This window comes from Apteryx mantelli, chromosome 1, assembly GCF_036417845.1.
Source record: "Apteryx mantelli isolate bAptMan1 chromosome 1, bAptMan1.hap1, whole genome shotgun sequence".
Taxonomy (NCBI): Eukaryota; Metazoa; Chordata; class Aves; order Apterygiformes; family Apterygidae; genus Apteryx; species Apteryx mantelli.
The window spans coordinates 76486451-76505726 of NC_089978.1; the positions used below are offsets into that span (position 1 = coordinate 76486451).

Consider the following 19276-nt stretch of genomic DNA (forward strand, 5'->3'; position numbering starts at 1 on the left):
CAACTGCCTGCTTTGTCAGAGACTTCCTGCATGATGTATGGCTGCTCTGTGCTGCGCTTGTGAAATGTCAGGGTTTTTAGTACTTGCTTAATATGAGCTTATTGTAAGGGTAGATGGGATAAAGATTGCAGAACACTTACAGCTAAGATGTTGTGGTTCATACAAGTTCTAAAATAGAAAACCATGCTTAATGCTCTTTGAGGTTTTCTGCTCACTCATATCAGTTAAATATGTGCCTGCTCCTTCTCTTTCTTGGTTGGGCTTGGTGAGCCTATAACTGTTCTCTCATTGCAGACACAGAGCGTGTGGTCGTCTGTGGGTGGTAAACCCTTTGGGGGCTCCTGGGCAACTGAGTCCTTATTTGCCCCACTTAGCATTAGGTGAAATGACCTGACATCGTTCCTTTGTGTTAGTATATCACGCATCAGTCTTTCATCAAAAATGTTGTTTTCCTTAGCTTTATCTTTGTTGAGTAAGTACGAGTGGGCTTTTAGGGTGTGTGTGTGTGTGTGTGTTTTGTTTTTTTTTTTCTTTCTGCCCCTTGCTTATTAGATGCCTTAGTGTTAACGTCAGGCAGAAGCTTTCTTCTGAGGGAACTCTATAAAACAGATAATAAACAATAAGTAACTGCATCTCCTCTGCTGAGAGTTCCTCAGTGCGAATGAATTCCCAGAGCATGTATAGCTGGGATAGCGGGCTTTCTGTTACATTTAAAGCTGCAGCTCCTTGCATATCTGTAGTTAAAGAGGGCTGTATTCCAGCTAGCCCCTACCTCGTGGTGGTTTTCCTTCAGGGATCAATTAACTGCGGTAGAGTTTCGAACAGCCTGACAAGAGGCAGTTTGTGCAACACTGGCCTCAGAAAGTGAGAGCTGTAACTGCTTCCCTCCAGCTGTCTTCTCTTGCACACATTTCCTGCCTACCTGCCTAGCAGAAAGCCCGGCCTCCACAGGGTAAATCTAGTGTACGCTTGTTGAAATCACAGTAATCCACAGGCTTCCTGTATATTTAATGCAACTGTAGCAGCAGTCCTATCAGAGCTGTGACTTTCCTACCAAAAACTTGTTACCCATTTTACTGTGTTTGGGGCTTTGTCACTTCCTCTGCGATGGCCACTTGAGCCTGCAGTAAGGCGCCACGCTGGACCTCCGCGGTCACGGCACGCAGCGGGCTGCTGCAGGCAGAGAGGGAGCGCTGGTGCGGTCCCACGCTCCTGCAGCGATGCACGGGCAGCGACATCAAGTAAGCTGTCATGCCGAGAGCAACGTTTCGCTTTCCTCTGTGTCATCCTGGACCCAGCAGATGCTGTGCCCTAATTTTAATGTTTCGCATGCCTGAGAGCAGTATTGGAAGGTAGGTGAGGAGTCTTAACGGGCGGCTGGTGCCCTGGACCTGGGCTGGGCAGGCACCTCTCAGATTGGCGAGCGTGGGGATACAAAGGCAGCATAGCAGTGATTGCAGTTTCAGGGAAAGAATACTTTTTTTTAATTTAAAAACAGGCTCAAAATCATTATGATATTTTGGAGAAAATGATTTTTTTTGTCCAAATCACTACTGATGTTTTAGAAAAACAATAATTCTGTTATTAAACAGTTGGGGTTAAAACAATATTTTGTTCAATACTGCAAGCAATATTGAAGACCAAAATAGAAAGGAGTAGAACCATGTACCTGTTTGTGTATTTGAGTTAACATTTGTCTGATTTTATTTTTTTAAACACTTCTGTTCAGATTGGTATCATCTTCAGCATGTTTATACTATGGCTGTACTGTTTTGTGGGCAGGAATATTTCAGCGTCAGGTTGGCTCACCTGACTGGTTTGTGTCCAGGCCGACACGTGCAGTTTTCCTTGGACTAAAATAAGACCGTTCTTTCATTTCCTGTGTCACGAAAATGAATCAAGAGAGTACGATTTAATTCTTTCTAGTCTCTCGGAGAGTTTCTCTTAAGGTAATCTTGAAACTATATATGTTGCTAGGAACTCATTCTTCTAAGAGTGATTTTTGATTTTCAAAAATCTGTTTGGCATGAGGTGATTTAATTGAAGTTCTCTGATGCAAATCTCTCCCTCCTGCCCTTGCAACAGCTAAACACATGTACGCGGTATCAGAAATGAAAGGCTGCACTTTGTTTTCAAGGTAGGAAAGGCAGTTATACTTGGGACATGTTGTATTTTATTTTCTCTTCAAAGCATGTTATAAATGTAAAGTAACATCACTTATCCTCTTTTAATACTTACAAAGCAAAATGACGGGCGTTAAGTGCTTTGCACTAGACTGAATGATGAATCATCCTCTAGAAGGGCACACTAAATGATTTCAGGGTTCCCTTTTGGCCCATAATCTATAAATTGTTGCAGATGGGAATTATATTTGGGGTTTCTTCAGCCTAGTTTTATGATCTATTAGCTGATATAAATTCAGAATTTAACTATTTCAGGGGATAGGTCAAGCTAGAAGACAATATTTTGCACATGTTTTTCTCTCATTTTAAAATCCACAGTATCCTTCTGGCAATTGCTGGCTGGCTATATAAGGACAATAGAGCTTGAGACTATTTCTAGTTGCTGTATTGCATTTAATACACACCCGTGGTATTAGCCAGATCTCTGCAATATCCAGTTCTTTGTCTAGTAGAATTACTTAATTACCTAGTGGCAAAGGAATCAGCTGTCACTGGTAGTGCTGCCTCTAAAAAGTGTTATATTCCTTTTTTGTTGAATTAGATTTTGGTAACCAAAATTCTCTATGAAAACAGTACTTTATCAAGAAAAGTTTTATTTTGTGTTAGGCCCAGTACAGTCTTTAGGGAATATTTTCTGAAGGTTTTATTTTGGGGGTGAGGAGAGGAATGGGTGTGCAGCGGCTGGTTGCTCTAGTGCCAGGTTTGTAAATTTAGTAGGGGTATGCTGCTAGTGAAATAAAGAAACAAAGTTACTTTTTCCTGAAATTTTTTTTTCCTCTGAATTGTTTAACTTTTCAAACCTTTTTAATGCAGCAAATATGGCTAACCGAAGTTTTGAGCGGACATTTTTCACAGCGTGTATAGCCTTTTTGTGAGATTGGATAGGATATTTAAAAAAATAAAAATAAAAAACCCAAACATGAGTGATTTCTCTTCCTCTAGTTACTTGAAAGGTTGTATTAATCCTGCTCATATTTTGTAATTTCCCTGGCAGTTGACTATGAAATTTGACCTATTTAAATGGTTTTACTGTACTAGATTTCCTGGAGACCTTTCAAGATAATTTGCTTCCTAATCTAAATTTAACAGTTACATAAACCACATTTTGGAGACTTGGAAATTTCTACCTACTGCCTCTGCCTTTTTTTTTTCTCAGTAGACAAGCCATACTGTAAAAATGTAAGTACAGAATTTTAATCTGAGATTTGCATGTAGCTTGTCATTTGGTTTATATACATAGATGCTGTTTTTAATAAGATAAAGTAGGTTACTTTCTGTCCCACTTGAAAGTTTCCTTAGTACTGTGGCCAATTCCATTTTTGTCAGTCTATTTTAAAATTTGAAGAAATAAAAATCTCATAGGTCTAGAATATATATTTGTGTTACAGTTCCTTGAATTTCTTGGTTGCCTTTTCATTCTGTGTAGGTCTTAACAGATATTGAATATCTTATCTATATGTTTAACCTTTCTCTCAACTAATGAAGCCAGGAAGGAAAGGACTGTTATTTCTTCGAGGTACTGTTTTCAGAAATCTTGGCTGGATTTAATGATTCATTTTGTACACTTGTCACTGACGTCTTGCCTAACACATTGTGTAAGTTCAGACTTTGTGAGATTCATCATCCTTCTGTCTGCTAACTTTGCTACTGGTAAACTATTCTGGGAGATATGTTTTAACAAGGGGATGAATTCTTGATGGTTTATTTGGTAAATTTAGTTTACTCTGAAGCAAATTGAAAAGCAAAGAATGTTTGTTACTGTTGTTTCTACAGGTTTTTGAAACCTGTTTGCTTTGAACAAGGCTTTAAAATTGTTAATTGTCTGCTCTTTACATATACTGCTTGACTGTTTTTGTTTGGTTTTTTTTGAGTAATGCATGATAACTAGCTCTTCAGAAGTAGGAAGTTTCTTAATAAGTCAATGGAACTTTTTTTTTTTTTTTTAAGGAAAGGAGAGAATGGTGGTAGAAGCAAGTGGATATTTCTTATGAAAACACTGGGGCTAACTTAGTGCTGATACTTGCAAATAAGCAAAAAAGAGCAAATGTAACCTAGGAATCATTAATTATAAAAACATCTCTCCTATATTTTTAGAAACATCAGTACTACCCTTTTAAACAGCTTCTTGCATATGCTGTCTGATATGTTGATTATGCTTAGGGGAAGGAAGCTATTGAATTTAATTCCTGCCAGCTGAATTGCAGGTTGGCTTATTCCTTGCTTTGCCTGAATGTGGAATGATGTGCTGGATCCAGCATGAGTTTTGGCTTCATACAGGCAGCGTTTGGGAAGCAGTGGAAATGTTGGCAGTGTGAGATATTGCTGCCTTTGGCTGAGGAGAATCCGACTTCCTGAGGTTATTTTTGTTTGAACACCCAAAGGGCATAGGGAATTGTCTGGGAAGTGTCTCTTTGCTTGCCAGCACTCTGATATCTTAATGTGACTTTTGTATTTGATTTTCATGTAAAAGGTCCTTGAAGGTGAGCATCTTTGTGAGAATTTGCATCTTTGTGAGAATTTGTATATATTGTCATACAAGTGATTCATCATCTGTTAGCCCTTCTGTTGATAAAAGTATGATTATTATATCGACGCATGTTATGTTCTAGCTTTTAGTGATCATTTCAAAGGTAATCTATACTTGACCATGAGGTGAGAGCATTTTGAATCCATAGTCAGAGCACCCCTACTTACCTTTTAGAGTAGCGCAAATCATAATTCAGTGATTGGAAAATGAGAATCATAATTTAGCAATTGGGAAATTAGACTTTTCTTTTTTCTTTTCTTTTCTTTTCTTTTTTTTTGAGCCACTTGACTCCTTTGCTCTACAACAACATTAAGTTTTAAGTTACTTTACACTTTTTTTTCTTGTGTATCGGAACTACTGGAAAATTTAAAGGCTAAAATTAAATTCTCAAAATCCAGAACAAAAGTTCAACATGCAAATTTGCAAAGCACCTGAATTAAGATAAAGGAATTGGAAAGTGTCTGATGTTTTTTATCTGCTCAGTAGATGGCATTTCCATCAAGCTCCTAATGACAGCTCATTTCTTCTTGTCTCATCTCTTTGATCTTTTTTTTAATATGGCATCTATTTGAGACCACTTTCTAAAGTTATTTTTGAACTCCTCTGTGGAAAAAAGTATTTCTTATCCAATATGAAAAATCTTGAAATAATTTTTCATTTTGTGTGTAAAAATAATGTTATTTCCTTAGGGTTGTCGATGCCATTCATTATAGCTGATACACCGAGGTTGGAAAAGGACACTAGTAATCTCATGAACATTGAATTTGTTATATCCTGTGTTAATATCTGATACTTTTGCAGTGTCCCTTCATTCAGTCTTGATGCATGTCATTGAAAAAAGTGAATTGTGCCTCATTTTTTCTAGGCCTTATTGTCACCATAGTTTTCAGAGTGTAAGGACAGAAAAGAAAAACTCTAGAATATTTGAGAGATTCTACCCATCTGTGTGACAGGTTTTGGTTCTGCTTGTTTGGTTTGGATTTATTACACCTATGGATGTTGGAAATTGTCCTTGTTTCTACATTTAGCCCTTACTTTTTTTGTTTTCTTTTGTGTCCTCTAGTTTCTTCAGTTCTTTGCAAGTGGGGGCAAGTTAAAATGTAAATGTGATTGGAAAAGCAGATATTCAGGCACAGGGTTCCTGGTAGCCTTGCTCTGATCCTGACCATGTCACCTAGATCCTGGCATCGTTCTCTGAAGCCGATGGGTTCATTGGAGAGCGCCAGCCTGTTTCAGAGAGTTTGGCTGGAGCTTGCAAAGATTCGCCTGTGGTTCTATGTTGCCAAGACTGGTTTTTACATCTGCTTTCTTTCTTAACTGAGCCATTGCAGATTCTTTTGCTTTTTGTGAAGACCAATAAAGTTCCTGTCTTGCTTGTTCACCTACAGGCAGTGTTACTTTGGGATCCTTCTGTAGTGGTTTGGGAGCAGAAGCTTTGTCTAAGTAAGCCTTTCTGATGAGACCTAACACTTTGGGGTGGAAATGTATTCAGTTATGACAGTGGCAGCTTTCTGATTGAATCTAAAATGACTTTTGAATAGGAGATGAGAGATGGCAGGTTGGCTGTTTCTTCGAACCGTTGTTCAGTAGTACAGATTGCATTTAATCCACTTTGAGCTGCAATTTGTTTGGCAGTCTCAGTATATAAGCTTACAAAAGAGGGTCGTAAAGGAAGTTCTCTCCTATTAAAAACATAAGGAAAGCCTTCTGTAAAGGTGGTCCTATCAGAACGATGCTAAGACTGTTATTCCTATATCATTTAGGGACATGTTGTAGCATGTTGATCATTTTAATAACCTGTCTTCCTGAACACAGTACTCATATGATTTGTTGCAGCTCTGTGGATATTTATTCATGGCAATTGTGGTTACTATTGCCGCAAAAATCAGGCTGGAATTTCAGTATGGGGTTATTAACCTGGGTGACTGCTTTTTCAACTTCTATCTGCTATAATGGGAAAATAAATTTATTTTCTGAGCTGATGCAAATCCACTTCCAAAATATAATTTTTAAACGATTTTTACTATGGATTTGTTGCCAGAGGTGTACTTCCTTTTCTTAAATTTTTTTAAAAGCTGTTACACTTGCCATTTTTATGTCAGCTGTGTTTAAAGTAGTCATTCCCCCTCTAGCTTTCCTAGTTGCAGAGGCAGAAGTCCAGGCTTCCTGGATGATCCCTTCTGCAGTTGTATCTCTTAACCTGATGTTTAAACCAATTTTAGTTGAATGCTCATGTTGTACTTTTTGGATAGCTGTGTCCTTAATGCAGAGTGAAAAGGTTTTATTGCTACATGTTTTTATAGACTTAGGAAAGATGAGAAGCACCTGCTTCAAGCTTTCAACATCTTTTAACAACTGCTCAGAAATTCATCTGAATGTAAAAACCAAAACAAGCAGTGAGCACTTGCATTTCTTGCTAAGAAAGGAAAATGAGGAATGCTGCTCTAGCTGCGTCTTTTCAGCCTCTCCCAAGGTCTTGCAGCACACCCAGGAGGTCTGTAAAGCAGGGCTGTTCAGAGCTGAAGGCTGCTGGCTTGGAAAATGTTGCCATAGGCACAGCCTGCTCCTTTTTAGGGAGAGTTGTGTCCTTCAGGGCGCTATGTTTGGCAGCTGACATACAGCGTACAGCGTGGCTGTGGGCAGAGGATTAAGCTCTCAAACAGACAATGCTATTGTATCTGCTCTTGATTTAAAGTGCATCACTTTCGACTACACCAATTGGCAAGGTGAAAGTAGTCTCCTACTCTCTCGCTCACTACCCAGCAGTTAACTTGAAGTCTAGGGCTCCCCAAACCTATTTAAAGAAAAGACTGTCTGGCTCAAGTACTTTCTACCTGTCAAGCTGCTTTTGCCTAAGAGATTTGTGGAAATTTCTTGATCTGTTAATTGCACAAGCCATGTTAAATTGCTAGATGGAAGCAAAATCCTGCAATGTTTTGGGTTTTTTGGTTTTTTCGTGTAGCTCTTCTGTTGGGAGCTGGCCTTCTGTGCAGTATGGCTGCCCTGCTCCCCCCTATGTTGTTTCAGCTGTGAGAAGGTGAATTGGCATGAAATACGTTTTTATATAATGGGAGTTCATAGCTTACTTACAAGATGATACAAATGCCACTTTTTCATATCCTGTCCTGTTCTCCCACCTACCCACAAAGGTTGAATATCCTGACTCAGAAGTTTTTTTTATATACTAGTTGAAAAATATATCCATCGTTTCCTTTTCAACTTCCAGCAGTGTGAGTAAATATTTTTTTGAAGCATTATTTTGAAGCAAAGCCTTCTGACAGACTTGTCTTGTCTGGAAATCCTGTTTATCCAGTGGGCTTTGGAAAATCTCAAGACCCACTGTACAATAACCAACATGGAGAATGTGTGTGGATTTTTCTTGGCACTTGTTTAGAATATATTGTTGTTCTCTCTTGTGGTCTCTCTGTTTTAAGGAATGATGCAGAATTTTCTTCTTCACCATTCTCTGTATGTCTTAAATGTTTAAAAATAAATTTTGAAAAGCCCAGTACTTGATTATGAAGCTCTTGTGGAACCACAGAATTGCTTCTTGCCAATGCAGTCAATTACTTCTCTATCTTTTGAAAGCCACATTTTTTGTGAACTAAGCTGTGATCAGATGACTTAAATGGCATTAGTCAGCATTTTCTCTAATTATTCCTTTTTAAAATCTGCCTTTTGTTTTACGTAGGCACTTTTTTTAAAGGTGAGTTACATTTCTAAATCCTTGCCTCATTGTGCAGCTGTCTTATTTCTAGGCCTCCACCCATTTCTCAGCTAGCAACTGCCACCATGGCAACTCTTCCTTTGGCTGAACAGATGGGACATTGAGTCTCCTCGTGGAGCGCCGCTAACGCTGTGCCGAGAATCAGCTGGCAGGTTGCACTCCTTTCTGAAAAATTTAAAGCAAACTCTTCTCATCAGAGGCACACTAATTTAAGGGTGCTTCGTGTCATAAATAATACTGTGGTCTAATAGTGGCTTACAGAAATAAAACACGGTGACCAAGCTTGGAGTATTTATGTGCCTCAAAGTTCTTCAGAGGAATGCTGCCTTTTGTGTGATGAGACTGCTGTGAACCAGCAGGATCCACACAGCCTTTGATTTCCCCCCCCCCCCCCCACTAGAATGGTTGCCATCAAAAAAAATTTTTTTTTCCTCTGTAGGATGCGCCAGGATGAAACGCCACAGGCATCTAAGCACCAGTGACAGTTCAGACAATGAGAGTGAGTAATATGTACTAGTTTTTCTTTGGTCTATCACCCCCTTGTGGTTTCCTTCTGTGGTTTGAGGGCAAACTGTTTCACCTCTTATAATTAAAAAAATGTTTCTTGCTTGATTTTGTTTTCTTTTTGCATTCTGTAGTCTTTGGTGTTCTGAATGCTTTTACTGGAGGGAAATGAAGCTGAGAATCCCCTAAATTCAGGGTAGAATTCTGGGTGCTCACAATTTCCATGGAAATTTATGTCTCACTCTTTCAGGTTTAGAGAAAAAAATCTGTAATTCAGAAGAAATTTCACTCGTTATTTTGTTTTTTAAAAAAAGGGGGGGGGAGGGGGGAAGGAGTCCTGTTGTCTTGTCCTGTGCAGAGCCTCAACTTTAAAATTACTGGAGGTGCAGAGGTGTTTGAGCATGCGTTTCTTGAGGTTTCTTATATTGATTCTTGATCTTTTCAAGTTCAATCTGTTATATACATTAGTAAAGTTATGTTTTAAAAGTTCCTTGGCACGCATCTGGCTGAGGTTGCACCTTCCCATTTTAGCTATATAAAACTCTATATGGCAGTGGTCTGGTCTGTTTCTTTTAAATCTGTGCCCATTGAATAACTCTATACATAATGATAATTCATTCTCACATTTATTGAAAGTCATCAGTGCTTCATGTACTGAACTAGCATTTTGCCCAGAAATGTCTAGACATGATACTATACTTTTTGCATATCTTTTCAGCATACTTTAATATCATTTCTGTTGTTTGTTTTTCTAGAACTTGCAGGCTTTCTATTCTAAGTTTTGCTCTTCCTCCTTCCACTTTTGCTAGAAAGGAAATGAAGGAAGGTGGTCCACATGCTTGTTTCTGTTTACTCACACTTATATCGGGCAGAGCAGAATGTGCCTCTAAAATCAATGTGCTGTGGTTTTACAAAGAACAAGTGGAACAGGAGGAGCTGTAATCAAGCCTACAGACCACACAGGAGTGTTTTGCCCACGTCTTGTCAAGAATTGTGATAATTTAAGAGACTGGAGTGCCTTGTGTTTTACTGAGCAATTAAATGATTTGGAATGAGCTATAATGTGTTTTTGTTTTGTTTTTGTTTTTAACAGGTCCTTCCACTTCCTTTTCTTCTTGTTCTAAATACAGGAGCAAGTCAAAAACACCAGCAAATGAACAAAAGAAACCTGCTGAGGTAAGAATAGGGGTTAAAGATTGGTTGCTGGTAGTTCTTTTTGTTGTGTAGTTTTTGTTTCGAAGCCTTAAAATAGTGAGCTTTGGACTAGTGCCACTGAGGCCTTTTGTTGCCTGTCAGTTTCCCGATGAATCTATTTCTTCCTACTATGCAAGTATTATAGGACCTGTGTTTGATGTCCCAAAATGACTTATGGGATTGCAAACAGTAACACACTTCTTTCTTCCCCTGAAAGTTAGTCTTGTTTTGAAATTGTAAAAACTGGGATGGTCTTGTGATTTGAGAGCATGTCAAAGAAAAGTGGTTTGTATGTATATGGGAAGGATGCCTTCCTTTTGCTTTAAGATAAAACAATTGCTTTAGGATAAAACAGTGGGACACTGTAGTTGGCAGGATATGTATGAACAGTGCTTACTCATCCTTTGTCATTTTTTTCCACTTTTGGATTGTTACTTTCAATAAAGCTTTTACTCTGCTATCCTTACCTGTTAGGACCATTCTGCATATACATCTATCACCACTTCCATTGGATTTATATACCCTAACTGAGTCCTTTTTCCTTTGGCATTTACGTATGATTCTGTGCTCAGATCCGTTCTTCAGTCGTTCCTCCAGTAGCCCTTTTCTGGGGGGATTTATTGGCTGCTTTCTCCATATCTGATGCTTGCTTCTTAATGGCTGAAGTCAAAAAAACAAACAAACAAACCCCCTGCAAATGGGAGATATGTTTCTTGCAGTTAATTCCCCTTACTTTCTATCACATTCCCTCCAAATGAGTCCTTCAACATGTTGGTGTGACTGTTGATGCCTGAGGCTATTGAAAAAAGACCGACAAAAAAATACTTTGTTTCTGTAGAATTTAATACAGAGACTTATGGCCCAGAAGTAATTATCTGTACCGTACCAAATGATAGCTTTTTAGCTGCTTGGATATTACTGTGGGAGATTGCATAAACATAGAGATTGTGTTCATATAGCAAAAGCTATTCAGCAAACTTGCCTCATGCTCTTTTCTAAATGCTGCTTACAAGATGAATTTAGTTTGGTAAGAATAAGGTAAATATTACAGACTATTTCCTTTCCTTGGAAGTTTAATTTTTATCACAGTTAATGAAAGAAAATGTACTCTTTTGTTTCTAAAAGAGAATCTTGCATGAATGTTTCAACAAAAGCAAAATTGGCCAGAAAGCTATGTAACGCTTTATTTGTAGCCACTGAGAAGGTTAAGTAAAGCCTGCTATTTTACCTTCAAAATGTTGGTCTTTAATATTCTTACAGAACCATAATCCTCAATCTTAAAAGCAACTTGCAGCTACTGAAATCTTGTAACTGTTGCTCATGTTTGTTCATGCAGTAGCTTTGTCATTTGCCAAATTGAGCAAATGGAAACTGAAGCAAATACATTGCCAGGCTGGCTGCTGTTTGAAATGCACCTCAGTGCCAGTCCTTTACCAATTCCACCTCCCTGCCAATCTACCCAGCTTTCTTCTTGCACCTTTTCCTCTTAAGGATTGTCCTGTTACTGGGTTCTTTGCCTCTGCTCCATGTTGTCTGTCTTTGTGTGCGCCTGTACATAGAAAGAGTAATTATGAAGATGTAGTCCATGTACATAATATTTCTATTTACATAACTTCTAGGAATTAAAATGAGCAGTGTTTTCAGTTCCTCCTCCTGTGATCTTCTTTGCTGCTTTATACCTGTTCCAAGATAAAATCTTGAGCCCTTTAATGTTTGCAAATATGAAACTTTGTGGAGCAAAAACTAGAATGTATACTCTGAATTTTAAAGTGTTTTCTAACTTCACTCCAGCAATATTATCAGGTTTTGAAACACTTTTACTCCCATAATGTTTTAAGGGATTTCTTTAAGATGAGGAAGAAAAAAAGGAGAAAAGAAATGTCAAACCTTAGAATATTTCCTCTTCTGGAAGAATGCCCCAAGTGTTCCTAAAACAATATTAAAAAAAAAAAAAAAAAAAAAAAAAAAAAAACTTAGAGCCCTCTGGGGAGGGGAGGGTGGGGTGACAGTAATAATATATACCCTTTCTGTGCAAGACTTCTGGCTATCTTTTCAGTTTTTGTTTCCTTCTGCTAGATGCAAACACTTTTTCCAACCTCTAGAAAAGCATATGCTAGACAGGGCATTACATAAAATGCTGTTGTCAGCAGAGCACTGAAATTGATTATTTATGCACAAACTGCTGACAAGGGTGTAAAGCAAAGACTGAAAAGAGACCCACCACCACACACCCTTCCAAAAAACATGTTACGATAATTCCACAAATTTATTGTAATAATAGTTATTTAATATCTATTTTATAGAAATTTAAAATTTCAGGCTGACAGCATCCTTTTAGCAAGGGGTCTCTTTTAGCAAGCAGGCATTGGTCTCCTTTCACTCACCTCTGCTTGCCGGGCAGCGAACTGTTTCTTGAGTTAGTGATGCAAAAAATCTAAAAGGTCAGAATAATTGGAATCATTTTTGCAGGGAGAACCTATTAGCTGGACCATCCTGAATGACTGACTGTTTCTTTTCCCTCAGGCTTGTGGGGGCACAAAAGATAATAGAAATTTATGTGATGCTCAAGCTTATATACATTTCTTTTTTTAAGTCCTTGTTCCCTCTTACATCTATAAAAGAGTTAAATTAACATTGTGCTTTTTTTCAATCCTGTCCATATAAGATGGCAGTATTTTACTTGTCTTTGCAAATTGGGTTTTGAATCCCACAGCAGCAATACTAGGTTATATCCCACATTGCTGCTGGCGACAGCTGTGTTATCATGTGAACTGTAACTTATTTTCCACAAGTAAATTGTCTGCTTTCATTACTTGGGTATGTGAAACTTTTTTTTACTGGCACTTAACTGCCACGTATATCATAGGTCTTGATCCTAAGGAGCACCTTGTAAGACTAGACTCTTAGCAGAGAATGCATTCCTTTTGCAGTTTGAAAGGGGTAGGGTTTGTTCTGTGAATGAATGGGCGATATGATTAGAATCACTGCTTTACATGTACCGTGCATAACAGGAGAATGTTACCTTTATGTGTGTGCCTACCTTAGAAGATTCTGAACTAACTGCATCAACTTGGACATCTGTATAGGCTTATCAAGACCTCTGGTGAACTTGTCTTAATGCATTTTAATAAGCTGCTTTTTTGCCTTCGTGGGTTAGTTGATGCAAAAACTTACAATAGTTTATATAAATTAGAGGTGCAGCCTTTCTGGTTACTTTCATGATCCTTTTTTGCCTTTGAGGTACTATCTCAGAAGGGATATTTGAACACTCTAGCAAGGGGTGACAAGAATGCATAAAGGCATGGAAAAGCTTGCTCATGAAAAAGCTGAGCTATTTTACCTTTGGAATTGAATGAGCAGACATAATAGTAAAGCATGAATGGTATGAAAACAGTAGAACTAGAGCTTCAATTGTTGCCTGTCCTCATGACAGAAGAATTGGGGAGGAAGGGTGGGCAGAGAATGAATGAGGTTAAAAGTTAAGAAATCTGGAGCAATTTAAAAGCATATCCTTTTCCAAGCATCATGTAATTAGATTCTGAAGCTCATCTGCCACAGGAAGTTGTTGAGACTGAGAATTAAACAAGATGAAAAAAGGAACTGGACAGATGATAACAAGTACAGATTTTTCTAAATATCTGTATAAGTAATAGGCTTTTAAAATTAATTGTTAGAATTAAATCCCCAAAGCTTAATCTAAAGCTTATCTCTGATTAGCAGTCAGAATGAAACTTGGTGTGTTCTTACACAATTCTTGCACATTCTTCTGGCTCCTGAGATGAGACATGATGTTAGGTGGGGTTGATTTTGTATCTGATTTCCCTGGCATTCCAAAGGAGGCTAGGAAGATTCATGGCCACTCCAAAGAAAAGTAAAATATTTCATTTGCTTGAGGCCTGAATAATCTGTAAAAATAGTTTTAGGGAATAGGAGTTTGTAGATGAGGATTTACTGCAGGACATGTCCAAATTATTTGGATGTTTCCTTTGAGGAGTACAAATTAACACTACATTTATTTTCATCTGCCCTAGCTTTTTAAACGTCTTTAATTTTCCAGTCCAGTCAGTGTGTGTACCTGGAACTGGAACTTCATTTCCATTTTAAAATTATTTTGCCTTTTATTTACTTTATTACAAAAAATGAACAAAACTGCCTTGAGACTCCAGACTCCTTTATATCAGGTGCCTTAATTCAGAAGCTTCATGCCCAGCTTGCAATGCCTGATCTAGAACAATTCTGCCCTTCCCGTATGTGCCCACCAAATTTTGCAAAGTGGTGTCCCTTAGAGCTTCACCCTTGGTAAGCAGACAGTCTTTTGCCTGCGTTGTGAAACATCTATATAAAGATTAGACCTATTTAGGTATCATGTGACTGTGTTACACTTCTGGTAGCTCTTACTACAATATGGCTTCCATTTTATTATTTATGTGGTGATTTGAGCTGTAGACTGCTGCTTTTATAAGTGTCTTTAAACTTTGCTGAGGGTGTTTTACTTGAGAGATGCAATAGTAGAGTAAGCTTTGATGCTTGTAGGTGACTTTAGAACAAAAAATTACCAGGTCCTTCTGAAAGTGAATGAGAAGATGCTTTGACTCAAAACATGATGAAAAACACTTGTGTAATTTGCTGAAAATGCCCACCGCAGTATAAGTATTTGGCACATGAAACTTCATAGTTGGTCTTTGAGATGGGTTTTGAACAAGACTTCGGAAAAATGCCAATTGTTTCAGGTTCCTCTCTTCGGAGAGGAGATTGAACTGTGTTCCGTGTTATTTTCCATAAAAGATTTCTGAGATCCTTAAAAAAAACAAAAACAAAAAAATGCCCCAAACAAAACAAGACATAGTAGCTCCTTCCTACCTTTTAAAAATCACTACTACTTTTTCCCCGGACAGTAGGTTTTCTGACTATAAATAGTGGACGTGAGGAAATGAGATGTATTTTGCTGATTCATTTAGGGGCTCTGTAAGGCACCAGGGGAAGTCTTAGGAGTGAAGCAATTAGATGCAATCCAGGAGAAATCCTCCTTTGATTCAAACAACAGAAGAGCAATCAACACATTAATTTATTAAACTTTTGAGGTGTGGTTCCCAATCCTGGCCCAAATGGCCATAGCAAGAGGCTTTCCCTTGTGGAGTTTTGTAAGCAGGTGGTCAAAGTACCAGAAAGCTTAGAGGGTGTCTCTAGAAGAAGCACTGTTTTTAGTACCACGTTTTTAAGAGGTGGCACAACTGGTTCAAGTTCTCCCTCTGTCCCTCCTGCATGCACCAGGGGAAGACAAGGGGAATGAGCAATGGGATCTGTCAGCTTCAGTAGAAGCTTACAGAGAGGTATGGAAAAAGATACTGAACTCTTGCTTTTTGGAAATGCAGTCTTAGGTTTGCATTGGTTATGAACAAAAGGTGCCCCAAAGTCTGTGCAGATCTGGTGTCTGAATTGTTCAGAAAAGATGGAGTCTGTAGAAGGCTATTGTATAGTCAAGAAACCACTCTCTTACTTTGATACTAATCTTTTACTATAATGCTCTATATCATTACTTGCATCCTTTGCAGCATCTTTAGTGGATAAGGATCCTGCAGAAAAAAGTGTTTTTTGTTGCACAGTCTTGCTTGATTTATTCACAAAGAAAGCACAGGAGGGTCCTGTGAGGAAGATGCGGTAACTGAATTTTCATAGTGTATTTGCGGGAGTCCTTGTTAAAGTCACAGGCAGCTTTTTGGCTAAGCATTTATAAACTTCTGATTGTGTGAAGTTAATTTTCCTTGGACATACTCTTCTGACATAATTTCCAAATAGGAAAAATTCTCAGGAGTCTGAAAAACAAAGTCTATAAACCGTATCTTTCCTTCCACAGCTCCATGATACCATTATTGCTCAGTGTGTTAGTGGCATGGGGGGGTAGAGCATGCTTATTTCTAGAGAGTCTCTGTAGAACGTAGCTTTTAAGGGCTTAGAGACAGTAATGCATCTCTGCAAAGGTAGCTAAAAAGTTCTCATTGCTTCAGCAAATCTAGTCCAACTTTCCCTGAGAGTGCAAAGGCAGCCTTGACCAAAGAACAAGGATTCCTTTTCCAGATTCAATCCCCAGCTTTGAAGTATGGAGGAAGTATTTTTTTTTTCTCGACAAAACATTTATAAGATTATTATTACATAAGCAAACACATTTTTCGTTGACTTCATTTGAGCAAACTGCTGAACTATTTTCACCTGAAACTTAAATACTGCAGGTAACTACATGAAATTGAAAGTTCAGTCGAAACAGTTTTGCATGGTAAGCAGGGCTAAAAGTCATCTCGTCTTTCTATAACACCCTTCTTATAGTAGTTACATATAAAAATATATGTAAAGTTAAAGCCCACCACTAGCTAAACCTATTTCTTAAAGAATGATTTTTCCTCTTAGATAGGTGGGAATGCCCTGTTAGTCTAGACTAGACATGCTAATTTTTCAAGTCTTCTCAGTATGTATGATGCAAGATGATACTAAAATAAAGTTGAAGGCCTGTGTTTTATGTATAGTGAGAAATGTGACTGTTTTGGGGTGACTGATAAACTGCTGTTTATTATCCTTCATAGTTCAGTAAAGTAAAAGGGTTTTTTCAAGGAGGGTATAGAATTTACCCCTGTCTTTGACATTAGGCAGTCTTTGGTGATGTAAATATTATCATCCCTTTTGTGTCATGCAGAGATTATCAAATGAGTAAGTAAACTGAGGGTCGGAAAAGTATGCAGCAGCATTTTGTTTTCATTAATTTGCATTACAGCTCTCTGAGCAAGGTCATCTTCTGGAAAGCTGTTTCTTTAAGACTTGCTGGATCAACTGGCAAGATTCTGGAGTACAGAAAGTGCTTGTCAGGCAACTTGTAGGAAGGGACGTCTTAGAAAAGAATTAGAGGGAAAAAAAAGGTTAGCAGAAAGGATTTTTTTTTTTTCTTAACTGTTATCCAGTGGAGAACGGTCTGAACAGTAATTTTGCTGTTGAAGGTGTTAAAGCTTTTCAGTGGAGAAAAACACAGTTCGCTTTTTTTCCTTTTAGCCAGTGTTTTCTGATATAGAGGGTTTGGTTGTCAAAATGGCTGCCTGCAGCGAGCTTTTGTTTTCTGGTGAATTGATTGTTTTAGCAAGAAGAGCAAACACTTCTTGGAGTGGGGGTGGAGAATCTAAAAATACCACTTAGTCGTACACTTTTAACCACTATAAAATATAGTGTTCTACCTATGTGTCTTTAGCTTTACGTGCCAGGAAGTTCTCTGAAATAATATCTTTGTCTTTTCCCCCTATGACAGGGAGTTACTGTGCTTCTCTTGTGCAAGATAGAACAGCATTTTAGTGTTAGGCATCATCTTTTTCTTTGAGGTTACTATTACCACATTCTAGGCTTCAGAAGGAGCAGAACAGCTTGTCAAGGCAGGAACCTTGTGCTTTTGCCCCTGAATCCTTGCGGCTGGAAAGGTTAGCCTCAGGAAACAGGCTGGCTCTGAAGATGTTTCTCTTTTCTACTCTCACCTCCCTCATCTTCAATTTCAGCTTGATTTCTTTCTCCCTCCCTCTCCCCTCCACTAGAAACTTCCTCTAGGCATAACAGTATAAGCTGGAAAAATACTGAACTCTGTATTTAGGATTTCACCCGTTTAACATGTGGTAAAGATATTGCTGGGGCATAAATTCAATAACCACCTGTATGATTATAGGCATGTGTAGATCAAATTTGAAAACGCAGAAGCTGAATAAAGTTCAGGTAAGAAAAGCATCTGATCACTGAAGAATACTTTTTAAGTATAACTCGTGATGATCTATGGAATTGCTGTTGTATTTCATGAGATCACTATGCTTGATAAATATATGGCTACATGCAGAAATTCAGAAAACAAATACATGCCCACAAAAGAACTGTTTTACCAGTAAATTTTGTCTGTGGTATGCCAATGTTATAATCCTATATTTCTAAGTCCTTGCTTTATGAGATCTTTGTATGAGAAATTTACTTGAAATAATTACAGTTCAAATGCATCCGTCATAATGTCTTCCTCAAATTAATGTGCATGTGCAGCTCATGTAGATATTTAGGATGCAGTGCTGTTTGTGCTTTTGGAGATTTTAATTTTTTTGTAGACTGGATCTAAGAACCACGTAAATCTGTAATTCACTGGGATGACTGAAACATGACTACTGCCTTTATTGGCTAACCGAGGAAGTGAAGGTGACCATTTTCAAGAGGACAAACTGTGCTATAGCTTGGACTAACTGTTGCTTTATGGATTCAGTTAATAAAGGGTTTGCATTGTTTTTCAGTTAAGTGTCCACAAAGGCTCAACTACAAGGAGAAGCTGGCTTTCGAAACACTGAATGCGTGTGTCTGTGTTTTTTTTGTTGAGTTGGCTTAATTCATAGTCTTGAGGCTGCCTGCTTAATTCATAAGAGAACTGTATTAGGTTCCCCTGGGTGTTTTGGTTTGCCTCCGAAACAAAATAATTACAGAGTGCGTGATAAAGATGCATGTTCTTATACATTGTCCTCTGAGTGTATTTTACTGTTGGAAGACCCTGCTTGGCCACATGTGAAGAAACGAAGAATGATGATAGCTATAAATTGTTGATGTCTTAGGTAATGATTCCAAGTGCCTGGAAATACTCGATTACACTGTTATTTTAAGTATGAATGGAAAGAAAAGTGTATTCGTAGGAAATCTTAGTCTCATGTTGGGTTCCTTAAGGTTTCATCAGCTATGTTTGTATTGGTTAAATCTTTGACCCTCAGTGATACCACTATTGTCAATTTTAGAAATCTGAAGCGGAGGACTTAACGTTGCTGCGTGGTGATGGTATGGTCAGTACTGTACAACAACCAAAAAAATAGTCCATGCTTCAAGGGATTTGTGCTCTAAAAATAAAGTTGATACAGTTCGCATACATAATGGATGATGAGAAGATGAATTTGCTGCTAAGCAATGTAGTTAGAATACTGATGCCTTTAGTAGTGTTTTTCATCTAGTATTAAGTAGTATGTTTTTGATATGGTGTATTCTGTTTCTATATTCGGTCAGTGACTTAAAAGCCAGTTTGCAAAGCACTATCTCAGATAGAATTTGAGGAGTAACTTTTCCACTAGTTAAACCAGTCATTACATTTCTAATTTGTTGGGT

The 19276-nt window shown here is 38.0% G+C and overlaps 1 protein-coding gene across 2 annotated transcripts in view; it reads left to right on the forward strand.

Moving 5' to 3' along the window:
• The window catches only part of JADE3 (jade family PHD finger 3), a 73466-nt gene that overhangs the window by 27162 nt on the left and 27028 nt on the right, over positions 1–19276 (forward strand). For both annotated transcript variants that reach the window (XM_067295870.1, XM_013950753.2), the window contains 2 exons: positions 8877–8936; positions 10035–10117. In XM_067295870.1, the coding sequence (XP_067151971.1) occupies positions 8888–8936; positions 10035–10117 (132 nt within the window). In that variant the 5' untranslated portion in view covers positions 8877–8887. The remainder of the gene's footprint in view (positions 1–8876; positions 8937–10034; positions 10118–19276) is intronic.